This window comes from Sus scrofa, chromosome 14, assembly GCF_054392235.1.
Source record: "Sus scrofa isolate SSC_HxYL_T2T_F1_AM1 chromosome 14, Sscrofa_HxYL_maternal_Yorkshire_Landrace_v2.0, whole genome shotgun sequence".
NCBI classification, from domain to species: Eukaryota; Metazoa; Chordata; class Mammalia; order Artiodactyla; family Suidae; genus Sus; species Sus scrofa.
Genome location: NC_139396.1, coordinates 22,759,909 through 22,777,951, shown reverse-complemented (window position 1 = coordinate 22,777,951; position 18,043 = coordinate 22,759,909). Strand labels below are relative to the sequence as shown.

Below are 18,043 nucleotides of genomic sequence, written 5' to 3'. Positions count from 1 at the left end.
CAAGCCTCCATCTTCTTTAGAAGAGGCAGCTGCTCTGCCGTGGTCCAAGTGCAGCTAATCCGAATTCCCATTAGATACCCCAGTTTGCAGCTACCTCTGCCTAAAGAGGCCCAGGGTAAAAACTTCTGGATACATCCATCCTTTTAGGTATTTTCTCACTTGAAACATTTGCAGTTGTAGGGTGCTTCCCAGCTCAGTAAGGCGAGGCCACATTCTTAGTCATTCTGCTCTCAATTTTTTGCTGTTCTATTCGCTTAATCAGAAAGCACGTTGATAATGTGATCAGATGAGGCTGAATGTAGTTGAGTGAGTTCTGCCAGTAGTTCTCATTGCAGTCCTTGCTTTCTTCTCCTTCATCCCCCTTCTCCCCCAGCATTGAGAGGGAGAGAGGGGAAGGAGGTTTTGACCTTCTTCCTTCAATCAAATCCCTCTTCATCCTTCTCCTTGCAGGAACCTGGTCACAGCCCTACTGTACAACCAGGCCCATGTTGATGTCTCCCTGGAATTTGTTTCCAGTGCTTTAGGTTTTATGCTCCATTTCCTCTGGTTAATCTGCCAGTGCTTGTCTATTCTGTAAATGTTCTAGGATATAATATTGGACATAGCACCTCTTGAGTCATGGGGACAGATCGTTCGTTCATTGCACTGTGTAGTGGTTTCCTAATCACCAGGAGGAGCTAAAGAGTTATTTTCTAAGCTGGTATCACAGATATCTTTTACACTTCATCTGATTTCCAAGTAAGATGGTGATTAAAAATGATGCAATAATATGATACAAGCACAATCCAGAATACCCTCAAGTAATTAGAGGCGTGTCAGGCTTCAAAATTCAGCATAAAAAACAGATTCCAGGTTCAGAGAGTTTCTCCGCTATTACCAACTGAGGTGACTTCAAGCCTGTTACCTACCTTTCTTGAATTTCAAGTTCTTTTTCTATAAAACTATTTTCCATAAAACTATTTTCTGCCTGTTCTATGACAGCTTTGGATTCTGTGAAATTATTTAAAAAAAAAAAACAGAACAATGTGGGAGAATATGTTGTAGATGTGCTCTGGGGGGCTCTGGATTTCTATGAATTAGCTCCATTTCTAACCCTGTAAAGGTAACTGACATGCATATGGTTTTCATTTCATCTAAAAGTGGTTTTTCAAAGCTATAATGGGCATTGTGAGGACTGAGGATGAGGAGGAAATGTATTATTGCAAGTGAGAAAAGTGGAGAATATAAACCAAAATCAGGATTCATTTTCATCAATGGAGTCAGTTCTTTGGAATAAATATCTAATACAGGTGACTGACTCAGAAGCCACACACAGATGTGCTTCTTGAATTGGTGAGCACTTGGAAAGGTGCATTTGGGGAAGATGCTAAAACCCATATTGCAGGTCTATATTGTCAGAGCCTTGTTGGTAAATCTACACCTTACCAGGTGAATCGTGAACATGTGTGTGTTCTGAACAGCAGCATTGTCCTTGGAGAATAGTTTGAAACGTGAAGCTTTCCAAAACCTAATATGTGATAAGAATGTTTAAGCATCCATTTGGGGGTACTTACAATTCCTCAGTAAGAGACTGAGGAAGATAGAAGAGACAAACTTAGCAAGCAGATTTTCTATTGATGATAGACCTCGGTGAGGGTAGCTGGGAGAAAGGAAGGTGTTCACTCTATATTTTGGTGTTTAGTTCAACTTTTTTAAAGAATATTTTATCATAAGAAAAAGAAGTGGAAAGTCATGCAAGGCATTCAGCCCAGCTTCCACACAGTCCAAGCAGAGCAGGAGGTCTTTCCGCACCTGCCACATTCCCTATTTGGGCAATCTGTGCGTCACTATCAAGAATATGGCTCCCTTCGTAAAAGGCAGGCGCTGCCGCTTTTATCGATTTATCTATCTATCAGGAAATGCGCCGTGTGTGTGCCACGTGCCTTTACAGTCTTTAGCTCAATGACCTGACTCGCCGGGAGGTGCCCTTTCCCCCATTTCTTTACGTCTGTTACGTAGCCCGGGAATTTGGGAAGAAGACAATTGCATCCAATTAGAGGCAGAAATGACCGACTTGCTTCTACTTCAAGATCAAGAGACTCTGAACCTCTGTCTCAAGCGCCAGCAGCAAACACCAGCGAGCGTACAGGATGGGCGCACCCGGCCCGCGGACCCGCACTCCGGGCGGCCACTCTCGGCATGGCCGGGGGAGGGGGCAGATGGACCTTGGCCAGCTTCGTTTCCCAGTCGTGTTACGCAACAACTTTGCAGCCGTCATCTTCGCCCTAATTGTGTAGGGGGCGGTGTTCGTGCGTTGCGCTTTCTCCCCCCACCCCACCCCCCGCGCTCCCGGCCGTCGCGCTCCCAAGGGAGACGCGCGGGGCATTGTAATCGCTGCCAACGCAGCACCGCGGGGCTCGGAACCGCCACCCGCCTCCCTCCCCTCTGCGGCCGGCCCTGAGTTCTGGCCGCTCGCCTGCGCTCACCCTCGGCCTCCTCTCTCGCCCACCCCCAGGAGGAGGGGTCCTCTCGGCGTTTAGAGAGGGGAAGGCGGAGGTCCCTGCCACGCCCGGGTCGAGGCAGCCTCCAGCCCTCCGCCTGGTACTCGGTCGGCAACAGGTAGCCTGGCTCGCTGAGCGCTCGGGGAAACAAAACGCGCCTCTGCGAGTGAGCGAGGGTCGCTGGGCTTAGGTACCTCGGTGACCGAGAGGGTGAAGGCAACGGTGAGGGGAGAGGGACGGCAAGGTAGGGGGTCTCGGGCCCCTCCTCAGGCTTGCCCCGGTCGAGGTGGCCACGCTGGCCGTTGTGCAGCCCTGAAGCGGGGCGCGAGGCGCTGGGCGCGGGTCCTCCAGGCGCTCGGGCGGTGGCAGTAGCCGCGGCCGGGAAGGGACGCGGGCTGCTTGCTGGTGGCGCTGCCGGGAGGGGGCGCGGGCGGGGGCGGGGCCTGTGAGAGCCCGCCCCCGCCGGCTGCGGCCATTGGCGGTGGGCTGGGGGCGGGTGCGGGCACAGCGATTGGGGCCGCGGCCGCCCGTCACGGCTAGGCTGGCGGGCGGCGACGTAGCGCCGCGCTCGGAACTGACCTACTAACACACATCTCCCGGCGCGGCCACGGCGCCCGCGGACCCGGCGCGCCGCCCGCCTCCCGCGCCGCGCCCTCGCCGCTCCTGCCGTCCCGGAGGCCTGGCCGGACCCGGATCCCTGAGCGCCTCCAGCTCGGCTCCCGACTCCCTGCTCTTTCTCCCTGTCGCCCCGGCTCGCCGGCCCGAGAGCAGGAACACGGTAAGCGCTCCGCCCACCGCCTGCCCGGGCCCGGTGCCCCGTTCCCCGCCCGCTCCTGGGGCGCGCGGCCGGCGGGCACTGGGCGCGGACCGGGCTGCGCGCGGGGCCGGGCTGTGCGCGGGACTGGCCGGCGGCTGCGAGTGTGCGCGGGGCATTCATTACATAAACTTTTGCTGCCTTGTCAGGAGGGGACTCGCCACCTTAAGGTGGCTGCTTTGATTGCAGCGCCCTCGCGCCGGCACGTAGTCCGAGCTGGCTTGCGCTCCCCCCGCCACTGTTGCATAATGTCTCCTGATTTCAGGAAAATTGATGTTTTGGTAGAGAAGAGCGCCGGGGAGACTGAGCCATCTCCTGGGGAAGGGCAGCGCTCTTTCCTTTCTCGTGCCTTCTGCGGGGCTGGCGGCGGAGGAGAGGAGGGGGGCTGACTAATGGGCAATAGTCTTGATTTTCTCGTTGAGAAAGAGCATTGGTAGCGTGAACGGTGACGGCATTCGGAGAATGCCTGCGCTGCGTTTGTTTGTGTCCGGGGCTGAGTCTGCACAGACGTTTTCCACCCTGTTTGTCGTCAGCGTGTTTTACCAGCGCTCGGGGAGGTTGTGGGATTTGTCCTTGCATACATTGCATAATCTGCCCACCGTGAAATACTGGCAAGGATTACGGGCTGATGTGGGAATGTGCGCGTACGTGTGCAATGATTTGGTAATTTTAGCGCAGCATTGGATATCAGATCTTTATTTACCTGTATACTACGTTCCCAATTAAAAAGATGTATTTTTAAACACTCCTACAAAACGTGAAAGGAAGAATTCCTCTGGTTGTATTCTGATCTTGGATACTGCCCGGGCTCGTCCCTTGGGTGTTCTAAGCTATTATTTTTAAATCTGAGACGAACCATTGTGACGTTCACCTCCCCACCTTCCTAATGTTAATTCATTCCTTTCGATCAGCCCTTTTTCTTACCTTAATTGTCATTGCTTTTTCAGACACGGCAAGACAGATCACATAATAGTTTCCTGGAAATGTTGCATTATGTAACTGACGAATTTGCTGGCAGTGAGCATAGGAAGAGGGAGCTAATTACGTGATTTTAAAATCTTGCTACAAAGAAAGTAGGACAATCTCAGCCTTTAAAATGTCACTGTAACAGTTTTATTTTTTTTAAGGATATTTTAAACCGGAAAGTAGACAACTGGGTAAGCATTGAGTATGCTCAGACTGCCGAATGTGTCTTTTGCTCTAAATGAAATGTGTGTTATTCTAAATTTAGCCCCAACTATCACATTTTAACAATTGTGGCCTCACAGCGCTATTTCTGGTGTTTTCTCCAGGGCTGTGTGCAAATATAAGTTCAAGGCCATTTGCTGTAGTTTTAACTCCACGCCTTCCGAGACCTTTGATAAGATTGTATTTTTAGGACGGCATTTCGCAGAGCCCAGTGATTTGCTGGATGCTGACTCTCATTTATCTTTTTAAAGGACACTTTAGGAAAGTGCTGTTCCCTGAGAACAGCAAGGGATGGCCGAGTGTCATCTTCTGGTCTTGGCTTTTGTAAATAACAACAGCGAATGAGGTCACGGTATTTATTTCAGATCGGATTTTTTTCCCTCCAGACCAGATATGATTTATGGGAAGCAGATATAGGTTAGTAGATTGTGTTCTTGTGGGAATGCCCTAGTTTTATTCATGCGAGCATCACATTAATATATAATGTACCCAGATTTTAAATTTCTTCCTTGACTCATATAAAGTATTGTGAATATATGTCTATGATGGTGTGTATTTATCAGATTTATTTTCCCTTCATGTAACATTCAAATAATTAAACCGCAGGGTTGTGGGGGGCTTTGGTGGGGGAGGGAAGAGGAGAAGGGGAAATTCCAAATCTATTACAGATTCACCTCTGGAACAAATTTTATTACCTCAAGTAATTGAAGTCGCTTTCCAAGAAGCTCCAGGCGCCCCCCCCCCCCCCCCAGTGTCAGACCCCGACCTACTTTGGAGCTCGGGCTGGGAGCCCTGGGTCTGCAGGGGGCCGCGTAGCGCCACCTTCCGAGCGCCACCTCAGTGTTGCGCTTTTGCCTCCCCGCGCGCCCCTCCCTCCTGCGGCCCCTTGGGGTCTTTGGGGGGAGGGTGTGTAGGGGTGGCGGGGGACCTCAGTCCGCACCCGCGAGCGTCCTTGGGCGGCGCGTAGACAGGGGTTTAACGGCGGCCTGCACTCCTCCTTGCCCCCTCCCCACATTCCTTTGTTCTGGCGCGGGGGTCCTGGCGGCGCCGAGGCCCTGCTGCGCCGCCCACCCAGCGGGGGGCGGGTCCTGCGGAGGCTCGGCGGGGGTGGCGGGGGGGCCTGCAGGGACAGCCCTGAGGCCCGGAGTGCGGTGCGCTTTGGGCTTTGGGTCTGCTTAGGCTGGAGGAGCCTGGAGCTGGAGGGACGCGAGGCGGAGTGGAGCTGGAGGGACGGAATGGACACAGGGTGAGGCCGCGCGGAGAGGTTTCAGTCGGGCGCCCTGAGCACCTCTCCGCCGCCCGCGCTCCATCGGGCAGCTCCAGGGTCCTGCTTTGCCTTTTGCGCGCTGAGCTTCTGAGCACCGCAGACACCTTTGTTCAAGAAGGATTCATTGTATGTCGGAGCGGAGCGCTTCTGATTTCGTCAAGTGAAAAAGACCTAAGCAAACCGCTAAATGTCGAGACACCTCAAAAACTGGGGGGAGGGGTGCTCCAGCATTGATGGTGACGCCAAGGGCCCCAACTAGGCTGTAGCCAGACGGGTGGATTTTTTTTTTTTTTTTTTTTTGAAACCTAGTTTATGTGGCCAAAAGCTAGGGGAGAGAGAACTCAAATCCCCCAAATTCAAAATTTTTAAAAAATCAAAGCACTTGTGTGGATGCTGCTGTCCTGTCCTGTTTTAAAACTACAGTGCTTTCATCCTGTCCGTAGGTCTTCTGAGATTTTGCTCTTGCAGTAGATCCAAGTACATTCAGGGCAGCGTTGCAAATGTTCTCTGAAAGGGCGTCAGCGCAAAGGGCTTTGTTGAAAAGTTGGCTTCTCTGGGATTATCTCCTACACCCCTGTCTCGAATGGTTTCAGGGCAGTTAGTAGTTAAGAAACAGTGCACAGGCTCTGGACTCAGAAGAGCTGGGTCCCAGGCCCCAGCCTGTGATCTGGGCATTGCTCTGATTTCTATAGGCCTCCAGGGTAAACTGAGTAAATAAAACCTGCTTCTGGGCAGCTGTGAGGAGTTCAGTAATGCTTCCTGCGTAAGTGTCTAGAAACATAGATGTATATTTTAAAGATATTCACCTTGATTTTTTTCTCCAAGTCTCTTCAGTAATAGGATTGAAGTTTCAAGTAAGCCTATAGTTAAAGATTCTTCTTGAAATACTGTACTTTTTGGTCCAATAATGATTAATTTTTTTCCCTCAAAACTATTGGCCATCATCATGTTCAATAGTAATTTTAGTTTGAAGAGAATCCTTGGCAGGATTGCAGAACCTCAAACTGCCCAAGTTGTTGGGTTAATGTTTTGGGGAACTGTTTAAAGAAACAGAGAGAGATGAGTTGATGGTGGCAGGAATGGTATAACAAGGGTCAAAACAGCTGCCTTTTTCCTGTCCCCTTGACTTCTCTGTGATGGTTTTTCTGGGGCCTGGATAATCTCTGCATTTAAAATTCTCTTCTGAGAGCAGAGGCTGGTTGGACCTTACAAATGAGGCTCTCTGTGTATGCAGCCTGTACTACGATCAGAAACCTAGGATGTGGCGTTCCCATCGTGGTTCAGCAGTAACGAACCCAACTGGTATCCATGAGAATGCAGGTTTGATCCCTAGCCTTGCTCAGTGGACTAAGGATCCAGCATTGCTGTGGCAGTGGCTGTGGCTGGCAGCTGTAGCACCAATTCAACCCCTATCCAGGGAACTTCCGTATGCTTCAGGTGTGGCCCTAAAACAGACAAAGAAAAGAAAAACAAAAGAAAACTTAGGATGTATCCCATGAAACTGCTGATGGTTGGCCCTTTTGGCTAACACAGAGTAAATTCCATTTGGTTTACCCTTAGACTTGCAGCATAGAATGGTGCTTCACTAAGAATCATGAGAGGCCTAGAACTAATCATTGTTGCCTTGATGCTACTCATTCTTCAGAAATAAGATTAAGAGCTAATATTTATTCAGCATGTACCTTGCATGTGCCAGGCAGTGTGTTCACTGTTCTATTATCATCCCCGTTTTACCCATAAGGAATTGGAGGCTAAGAAATTGATTAGCAGCCTAGGCTCCTGAAAATGGGTTGGGGGGTAGCGGGTGGGGACCTTCTGTCTCTGTCCCTTCCCTGAGTATGAGTGCAAGCACGTTTTTGAAACAATTTCCTTTCTGTGTTAAAGACTTATCTTTGCGAAGTGCAATTATAACATCACTATGATGCAACGACCTGAAAATTAAAACCCTTTGTTCGGGCCCTTTCCCATGTTGAGCAATGTGCCTGACTCACCAGCTGAGTGGATATTTCTAGTTGACCTTGCTTTGGTCCATAGAGTCAGTTCCGAGACGTGAGTGTGATTGCAGCATGGAATGGAAAAGGTGCAGTCATGTTGCCTGGGCTTATTTTTACCCGAGTAAAATCACACATACTTCATTATTTCCATTGTAATCCAGATGGCATTGAGGTTGTTCGAAGTTGTTTATTTTTAATTTGTATTAAGGAATGAGAGCACGCTTGGGATTCAATTCAAAATAAGACAGAAACAATGTAATTGAAGTTTCCTTTAATATCCATTTCTTGTTTTTGTAAGGTATGCCTGTCTTTCACAGGGTTAACACATTGTTTGATATCCTGTTATTTTTCTAGATTATATTTGAGTTGATTTTTATCCAGATTGGACTTGTATGAGAATGTCGAAAGAGGCTGACCTTTGATCACAGACATTACATAAGAGTTTTTCAGTTTCAAAATGAATTAGTATTACCACCACCCCCAATTATCTCTCAAATTTCATTACAAATAACTTTCCTGTAGTTAAAAAAAAAAAATGCCATTTCTCATATGGTTTTAATTAGAATAAGCTTGTTTTTATGATAAGAAAGTTTAGTAGGGATTTTCTAGTTGCCTTTCGTAATCGTCTGTGCTTTGAGGACTCGGTTTCATTAGAAGCAGAATGATGTGTATAAGCCTTTTAGTTACCAGAACATGGTGTCTTTTATTAATTAACTTTCTAGGGATCTTAAACTGGAATGAAGTAGCCTTCAAATAAACACTAAAAAATAAACGTTTAAAATAATCTGTTCTATGGAGTTCCTGTTGTGGCTCAGTGGTTAACAAATCCGACTAGGAACCATGAGGTTTTGGGTTCGATCCCTGGCCTTGCTCAGTGGATTAAGGATACAGTGTTGCCGTGAGCTGTGGTGTAGGTCGCAGACTCGGCTCTGATCCCGCTTTGCTGTGGCTGTGGTGTAGGCCTGTGGCTGCAGCTCCAATTCGACCCCTAGCCTGGGAACCTCCATATGCCTCGGGTGCAGCCTTAAAAAGACAAAAAAATAAAATAAAATAATCTGTTCTATTCATGAGGCACAGAGTAAAGAAAATGACATTTGCAACCATGTGCCCACTGGGAAGGAAAGTGAACAAGAAATTAAAAAGTCAGGCTGAGGAAGATTGGAATGATTCTTCAGTATCATTAGGAATACTTACAGACTTGCCCGTTCCCTACCCAGCGCCTGCACACACCCCTCTTTTGAGTCATTACCTCATGTTGCATGTGTTCTAGTATTACTTACCTGTTGCAGAATTTCCTATAACTGGGTTATTTCATGATTATTAGTGTCCCTTAAGATTTCAAATTAGTTAGCAGACCAATAAATTCTCTTTTTGAAAGTTTCAAGAAAACGAATGATCCCCATTTTGAAGGGACTGCAGATTTTTTTCTTAACGCATTAGTATTTAATCACCGCTCCCCCCCACCACCTTCCCTGTTCCCCTCCTTCAAACCTTGAAGTTGTTTGGATGTGTTAGCATCTTTGCACTTCCCCTGAGCAGACTTCAGAATGTTTTCATTGAGAGGTTGCAAAGAGCGCCCTCTTTTTATAAAAGAACGTCAAGGTATATACTCTTTCATGTTTCGATTTCTTAAATTATGTCAAGGCTATAAAATCATAAAATGCAGTGTTGGCATTGTATTTATTAAGTTTAAATCTAATTTTCAGGTGGTCCTTTGCTAAGGATGAGAGATCAAGAAACTTGAAGTATGTTCATTTATCATAAACTCGCTCTGGTTTTGACACATTTAGTGACAGAGTACTGAATAGAGAAAGTAGGTCAGTATACTGCTATGATAGGATAGATTTTGGGAAGTGTGAGAGCCTGTTTATGTGTGTGTTAGAGTTTGATCACGTATGCATTTCTCTCGATTTCAGGGTTAAAGTCTGTGTTACTAGAGACAGAATTATATAATTAATGGGGGGCATTTCACTGGCACTCACAGAGGTTTAACATCGTTTTCTTAATTTAAAAAGCCTTTTATATGTCAGCCTGATTAGGAAATTATCATACAACTTCAGTGTTTCTGGATTTTTTTTTCATCCCTTATTACTGCCCTCCCCCACCCCGAGTTTGTTTTCATCCATGAAAAGAAGTAAAGCGTTTTTATTGAAACAACCATGACATGGATTTTACCCACAGGAAGAAAATGTAGGTTAACGTATTGCTAATATTACTAAAGAACTGTGAATTGATTCATTAACTTTTTTTTTTTCCCACTAAAATGGCGTTTATCTCAAAAATAAGCAACCGGCTTCTTAGTAGAGAGATGGTCTGTAGTTTAACATAAAGGAATTTTTTTTTTTTTCTTTAAAGGTATACTATACCTCTGAGGGTGTAAATAGTACATTCAGAGAGTAGAGAAAAAAATGAGGTGGCTCAGCCAAAATATTTCCAAATCATTAGGCACATCGAATGGTATTTCATCTTGTATTGACAGAATTTTAAAAATCAAAGTATATAATAGGAGCAATTTGCAATAAGACTTCCCCTTTAAAGAGATAATAATGAAATTTTCTCATGGTAGATTTTAATGTCTCAACTATTGGTAAGACCCTAGATGTTGAAACAAAATGCTTTTTTCTTGTTTGTAACAAGTTTGATTTGTCAACCAGTATTTTTCTGAGAAATGAGTTGGAGGCCAGGGAAGATACAGGTCTCATTGTTCACAAAAATACTGACCTTCCTCCTCAAGGGGAATTTGGATCTAGAATTTGTGTTGTAAGGCTTCATTCTCCTAGAGAATTTTCTAAGCCAAATTTAATCTTAATTAAAAACAATATTTACATTATCTGACCTAAACAGACTTTAAAATCTGGGCTTACAAAACATAACTCCTGCCTGTAGAAATAGCATGATGTGCCACGAAAAGGCATTAATTAGCGACGGCACGTCCGCGTTAGGTATGGGAAAATAGGTCATTGGAATGTGATGACTCCTGCTCCTAAATTTCTCTTTTTATTTGTATTTTTAAGAAGCAGCCGTATTATCTAATGGATGTAACGAGGCTGATCAGGCTGAACACACCAGCATCATAGACTTGGCATTTCGTGTCAGTTACTCACCAGAAAAGGAAACTAGCGGTGACTGATGTAACACAGCTTGGTAGTGATCTGAAAACATGAGGCAGAGCTGGAGTGACTGTTGAATTAATCATAAGGGAAAACATTGGAATCTGAAATAAAGTCATTAATTGAACATAAGTACTGATGTTTTGGGAAGGCGTTCTAAACCACGTTTGCATTCCCTTTCATTTAAATTTATTATTGGAGGGCATGGACAGATTTTTCTGCCCTCACCGTCTCCGCTGTCTAGGGTTTCATAATCTTGGGAAAGTGGCTCAGTCCATGTTTGAACAGCTCCACCCCCACATTGAAAATGGATACATTTTGGTTCCTTACAGAAAACTCACAGATGACGATGCCAATAGCTGTCATTTCTCTTTTCCTCTATTTTAACCTATAGGATTGCCAAGAGATTGAAACGTTAGCAGAGGTATGAAAATTTAGAATGTTTTCTCTGCTCATTTGATACTTTGAGAATATAGATCAACTCTGAGGAAGCTGGAGAAAAGTTCCAAGGAGTGCCTTTGTTGTCTTAAAGAAGTCCTGGCAGCATCTCATAGAGCTTTCCCGCACCCAAAGTAACTTAGTAAATGGGTATATATTACTCAGAAACGAGAGAGTCACAGAGAGGACATGAATGGAAATGAGCTGCATTGCAGAGATACACACAGCACAGCCCTCTGCCAGGGTAGGAGTGGGTGCTATTAGAGAAATGGCATCAGGGTCAGGGCTGGGCTGGAATCTTAGTGCTGCCACTTAACTAGTTGTGTGACACTGGGCCAGCTGCTTACCTTCTCTGAGCCTGAAACCTGAAAGTGCTTATTAATTACGAGGGCAGTGAAACAATCACAGGCCAGGCTCACCGTGCCTGTTGCATTGTCAGTGCTCAGTAAATGGCACCTGTTGTGATATTTTGTTATGATCACCATCCCAAGAAAAAAACAGCACAGTTAGAAACCATGCAAAATGTGAACCCCCACCCCATGTTAGCAGCACACCCCTGGTTGTATGCTGTATTCGAGAGCCTGTCTCCCGCCAAGACTAAGGGGTCCCTTGATTCTTGGGAGTTTGAGTTTTCTCTCCCTCTTTAGGTGCCCCCAGTCCGGCTCAGTGCCACATATACAGTAGGTGCTCCATATGTGTTGAACAAGTCATGTAAGGAATCAGAGGATTTCTCTGTTAATAAGTGAAATATCTTTTTTAGAATGTACGTAACAATATTAAATTCAAAAGAACAGACAGGGAAAACAGACTTGTGATTGCCAAGGGGGAGGGGGAGAGAGTGGGATGGACTGGGAGTTTGGGGTTAGTAGATGCAGGCTATTGCACTTACAGTGGATAAGCAGTGAGGTCCTACTGAATAGCACAATAGTGACTAGTATCTAGTCACTTGTGATGGAACATGATGGAAGATAATATGAAAAAAAACTATGTATGTATGACTGGGTCATTTTGCTGTGCAGCAGAAAGTGACACAACATTGTAAATCAACTATACCTTAATTTAAAATTAAAAAAAAGAATATATCAGCAAAATGTTTTCAGTTACCAAACTCTCTTATATAAGGCAGATGAGGGACTGTCAATCAGATGTCAAGCACCTAATATGTGCAGTTGGTTGCTAGGATACAAATATATTAATTTATGCCCTGAACAAATCTGTAGCCTAGCTGGACATAGAAAACAAACATGTAAGAAGATACATATTTTACAAAATCAGCACCTCTCTTTACATTTTCTCACACTGCTGATAAGCGCTTTTCAACACTGCAAGGTTGTTTGATAAATAATATTACAGAGACTATCCTAATGTAGTATCTGGTAGTTTGCTGATTGAGTCAGAGATGGTTAATATGTACAGATGAGGCAAGAATCCAGATTCTAGTACATGTAGTGAAATTCAAATAGAATTAACTGAAAAGAAAGGAGGTTTTTTTTGTTTTGTTTTGTTTTTTGCAGGTTTTGCGTATACCAGCAGATATAAAGATATATATATAGAGAGAGAGAGATAACAAAGTAGGCATATTAGTACTCAGACATCTAGAAGAAAGGGGTTAAGCAATTTTAAGACACATGGGATATTTTTATTGAATGAAAGTAGGATTGTTTTCTCTGTGCTATATGGTGAGGTCTGCCTGCCCCCCTGCTCACACCAGACTCAGCACGCACCTTTGAATCAGGAGGTTGAAAAGAGTCTCGAGTCCCTCGATGTAGGTTTGAAATGATGAAAATGGATATGAAAGAAAGAATGAAAACTTTAGGAAGAGTAGCCAATACAGATTGAAGGGTGGGGCATTTCAAAAGTTTTTATAACTTTAAAAACTCATAGGCAGGGAAATCCTGTTGTGGCTCAGTGAGGACAAAGCCAGTTAGTATCCATGAGAATGCGGGTTTGATCCCTGGCCTCACTCAGTGGTTTACGTCTCCAGCGTTGCCATGAGCTGTGGTGTAGGCCACAGAGGGGCCTCTGATCCCGTGTTGCTGTGGCTGTGACATAGGCTGACAGCTGCAGCTCTGACCCCTAGCCTGGGAACTTCCATATACCGCACCTGCAAGCCCTAACAAGCAAAAACAAACAAACCCTCCAAAATCCCAAAACTCATAGCCAAAATGAAATGTAAAAGGAGTGTGATATTTTTTCCAAGGGAGAGACACATTTAAAAATGCATAGAAGAGAACGGTTCTCCAGTAGAGAAAATACTCAGAATAACAGTGTGCAGGGAACTATATGGTGTTTTAAAAGCCAGTCCCTAAAGACACAGTGGAGATTTGAAAGGCACCCTGGAAAAGAACAATGTAATTGTCCTCCTGGAGCTGGAATTTTGACCCTTTGCTTCAACATTCATTTGACTTTGGGGGGAGGGGGAGGATTTAACTGAATCAGGGAATACTAATTCTTAACAGGAGGAAAGAATCCACCCAGTATGTAGAGGGAAAAGGGGTTTTCATGTCAGCACAAGAAACCTAAGTGGAATTAAAGGAAGCAGTATTGTTTTACTAAGCGATAAGTAGAAAGATCCCCTTTCTACACCATCACTGCCTGCTGTGGCAGATTCTTTGCCTTCATTTCCCATTAAAGCTATAGTATGAAAAACAAACAGAAGCTTTGTAATCACAAGTTTTGCCAAGTTGCACCTCATTGTTTCCATTGGCTCAGTGTGATGGACAAAAACATGGCATTAAAACCTTATTCTTTACGATCCTGAAATTATTACATCATTCCTTCTTTTCCTTCTGGAAGAGACACAAGAAGCTGGCAGGCTTTTCCAGCTGATAAAGTTAAAACTTCATTGCCTTCGTCATGATAAAACTATGCGCAAGAAAGAAAGAGTGACATGAAACAAAAACATTAAATCTTTTGAATGGGGCAGGATCGAGTGTATGTGCAGACAATGCCAAATGAACAGCTGACTTACCATATCTCCTTTGTGAAAGTTTTGCTTTCTGGAAAATTAGGCAGAGAAGCCTTGTCCAGAAACACAGATCCAAAACTGCCCCAAAAAGATTGTTATTGGAACCTAATACAGATTTATTGTCTCATGTCAGGCCAAATTCAGATTATAAATATGTCATCAGTGGAAAGGGAAGTTAGTTGATGGTTCTATTTTTGAGTTTTTATATTTTGTTTGAAACTAACTAGTATAATGGAACGAAATTCTTTCCATAATTACATTTTCTCAGTTTAAAATAATTTTTAAGTTTCAAGAAGGCCCTGTACTTAAAAAAAAAAAAAAAATCCCTTAGAATAGTAATTGTTTATTTTAGTCTGAAGCTGCTATATATATGAGACCTATTATGACAAAATTTCCAGGACCAAAAGGGCACTATGGATGTTTCACTCTTAAGCGAATGTCTGATAAATCAGTTTAAAAGAACCTGAGAAAAGAACATTGCTAACCTCATTGCACAAAGGTGTCAAAAGAGGTAGCTTTATTGAGAAGAGGTACGCTGAGTCACTTGGCAGCATGGCCATGGCATAGCCTGCCCAGTCAGAGGTTTGATGGGCAGAAGTTGTCCACATAAGAGTCAGATGAATCAACTGCAGCTCCGTTGTTTGTGTGACTTTTATTTTCGCTTCTGTGGAAATAAAAATTCAGCTCCATTTTTATTCCATGTAATTACAGAATTTTTTACTGACGTTAGAGAAGTTTACTTGGGAAAGTTCCTTTTCTGAAGTGAGCGGGTTTGCTTGGCAGTGATATAAATGCTGTCTGAAAGTATTCAGAAGCACCACAAGATGCAAATACTATTTAAAAACTTACCAACCAGAGGCGATCTGTCATTTCCTTCCTGTAATGTCCTGTCCCCACATGCCCCACCCCATTTCATCTTCTGCAGCACAGCCTTCCTCTGTTTCTCCCTGGGGCAGATTTTTTTTTTTTTTTTTTTCTTTCACCCTCCTGGAGGACATTTTACTCTGCTGACAGGTCTCACTGGGGATTCATCCTTTACAACTTTACAGTATAGGTATTTGGGTACTTATTTTCTTTTTGAAGATTATAAACTCTTAGAAGGACAGCAGCATGTCTTGTTCAGACCCGTCTACCCAACATGCCTCGTGTAGTTTCCTCTACCTAACTGGTAATACACATTTATCAGGTAGGTAACTATTGTTGTCATTTATCTATTGCAGGTGATCATCTCATGTGTTGCAAAAGACCCCATCTACCTCCGTTCAGCAAGAGGAGCTGGCGAGATTTCTTCTGGGCGATAGCATAAAAGGAAGAATATTGATGGATTTTAAACCACAGTTCTTAAAGCATCTGCGAATCCTGGGGCAATAATTTGTTCTCCTGCACCGCATATAGAGGCTAAGTTTGTTTCTGATGCAGCTGAGAAAAATGCAGAGCATCAAGAAGGAGCAGGCGTCTCTTGATGCCGGGAGCAGCATGGACAAGATGATGGTGCTTAATTCGGCCCTAAGCGAAGTTGCCGAAGACTTGACGACGGGCGAAGAGCTCCTTCTCAACGAAGGAAGCGTGGGCAAGAACAAATCTTCAGCGTGTCGGAGGAAACGGGAATTCATTCCCGACGAGAAGAAAGATGCCATGTATTGGGAAAAGAGGCGGAAAAATAATGAAGCCGCCAAGAGGTCCCGTGAGAAGCGTCGGCTGAATGACCTGGTTTTAGAGAACAAACTCATTGCCCTGGGGGAAGAAAATGCCACTTTAAAAGCTGAACTGCTTTCCCTAAAATTAAAGTTTGGTTTAATTAGCTCCACAGCCTACGCCCAGGAGATTCAGAAACTCAGTAATTCGACAGCCGTGTACTTCCAAGACTACCAGACTTCCAAATCCACCGTGAGCGCCTTTGTGGATGAGCCCGAGCCCTCCATGGTGGCCAGCAGCTGCATCTCTGTCATCAAACACTCTCCCCAGAGCTCTCTGTCTGATGTTTCCGAAGTGTCCTCGCTAGAACATTCGCACGAGGGCCCTGCGCAGGGTGGCTGCAGAAGCCCTGAAAGCAAGTTCCAGGTCATCAAGCAAGAGCCCATGGAACTGGAGAGCTATGCCAGGGAGCCGAGAGACGACCGGGGCACCTGTCGGGCGGCTGTGTATCAGAACTACATGGGGAATTCTTTCCCTGGCTATTCACACTCACCCCCTCTGCTGCAGGTCAACCGGTCCTCCAGTAACTCGCCAAGAACATCAGAGACCGATGACGGCACGGTAGGAAAGTCATCTGATGGGGAAGATGAGCAGCAGGTACCTAAGGGCCCGATCCACTCTCCCGTCGAGCTTCAGCGTGTCCACGCCACCGTGGTTAAAGTCCCGGAAGTGAATTCCTCTGCCTTGCCACACAAGCTTCGGATTAAAGCCAAAGCCATGCAGATCAAAGTGGAAGCCTTCGATCACGAATTCGATGGCACGCAAAAACTCTCCTCGCCCGTCGACATGACGTCCAAGAGACATTTCGAACTCGAAAAGCATAATGCCTCCAATCTGGTACATTCTTCTCTCACTCCCTTTTCGGTGCAAGTGAGTAACATTCAAGATTGGTCTCTCAAATCCGAACACTGGCATCAAAAAGAACTTAGTGGCAAAACTCAGAATAGTTTCAAAACTGGAGTGGTTGAGGTAAAAGACAATGGTTACAAAGTTTCTGACCCAGAGAATTTGTTTTTGAAGCAGGGAATAGCAAACTTATCTGCAGAAGTGGTCTCATTTAAAAGACTTATAGCCACACACCAAATCTCTGCCTCGGACTCTGGGTAAAATTACTACTGAACAAGCTCTGGGCATTTAGAGATGTCACTTGCCATAGATGAGTACATTTTGTATGAAGCTGAATTTTCACTGGCCCTGTGGTCATTTCACTGTAATGTTTTACCTGTTGTCTGTTGGGTGTCTTTTTGTGCACAAATTATTACGAACATTAGATTGTGTCATCACTCTGCCTTGTATATTGTCAAATAGCCCATTGCAAAGACTGTATATATTGAACATTATTTTTGTTGTTCTCTTATAAAGTGTGTAAGTTACCAGTTTCAATAAAGGAATGGTGACAAACACAGAACTGCTCCGTTGCACTTAATTTTATGGGAAAGAGCAATTTCAGTTACAAAAGTGGGTATTAAGATACTCTGCATTGAGGGCAAGAGGCTCTGTTTAACATGCTCTGTAGACATTTAGCCCCATGCCAATCCACAGAGAAGCTGAATAAATGTGACTTGATAACGAGCAAAACAAATAAAAAAAAAGATATTCTGCCTTTTGCTTATTTGGGGGACTTTTCTCCTATTGATATCAGGAACACCAAAATGTAAGTTCAATGCATGATTTGTTTTTATTGTGGCTTGGCCCAGGCTCTGACAAGTTTGAAAGACTTCCAAAGGGGGAGACAGAGGTGGGGTGGGGAATGAGTTTGCTTGAATTTGAGATTAATTTCCTAAATCACTCCCCATCATCTATTCTTCTTTAAGGTTTTCTCTGTCCTTTGTGTTTAAGAGAAAAAGCTACGTTGTTTAGTGTCAGCCTCTCTTTCCTCCAGTATGACACATGGATGTGGACAGTTGAGTCACTGACCCACTTTATTATTTCTTTTAAAAGAGTGGATAAAAGGTTATGGATGAAGTCATTTTTATATTCTTGTAAATCTTAACAGATCTAGAATATAACAGTCTAGGGAATTAAGCCAGTGAAATACTGGTTTTATTTAGTTTCCCAAATTTCAAAGAGCACATCAATTATCACATTC

The 18,043-nt window shown here is 44.6% G+C and overlaps 1 protein-coding gene across 2 annotated transcripts; it reads left to right on the top strand.

Moving 5' to 3' along the window:
- Positions 1-2,348: 2,348 nt before the first annotated feature.
- Positions 2,349-17,359, top strand: NFIL3 (nuclear factor, interleukin 3 regulated). 2 transcript variants are annotated; one of them, XM_001928870.7, is made up of 2 exons: positions 2,349-2,598; positions 15,480-17,359. In XM_001928870.7, the coding sequence occupies exon 2, from the start codon at positions 15,673-15,675 to the stop codon at positions 17,059-17,061; it is 1,389 nt and encodes a 462-aa protein (XP_001928905.1). In that variant the 5' UTR covers positions 2,349-2,598; positions 15,480-15,672; the 3' UTR covers positions 17,062-17,359. The 2 variants fall into 2 exon arrangements, with proteins under 2 accessions (XP_001928905.1, XP_003359068.1); XM_003359020.5 differs by lacking the exon at positions 2,349-2,598 and adding an exon at positions 3,027-3,258.
- The last annotated feature ends 684 nt before the right edge of the window (positions 17,360-18,043 follow it).

Bases quoted from the DNA above. Each gene is read 5' to 3' on its own strand.
- NFIL3 (XM_001928870.7), top strand. From the start codon at position 15,673: ATGCAGCTGAGAAAAATGCAGAGCATCAAGAAGGAGCAGGCGTCTCTT.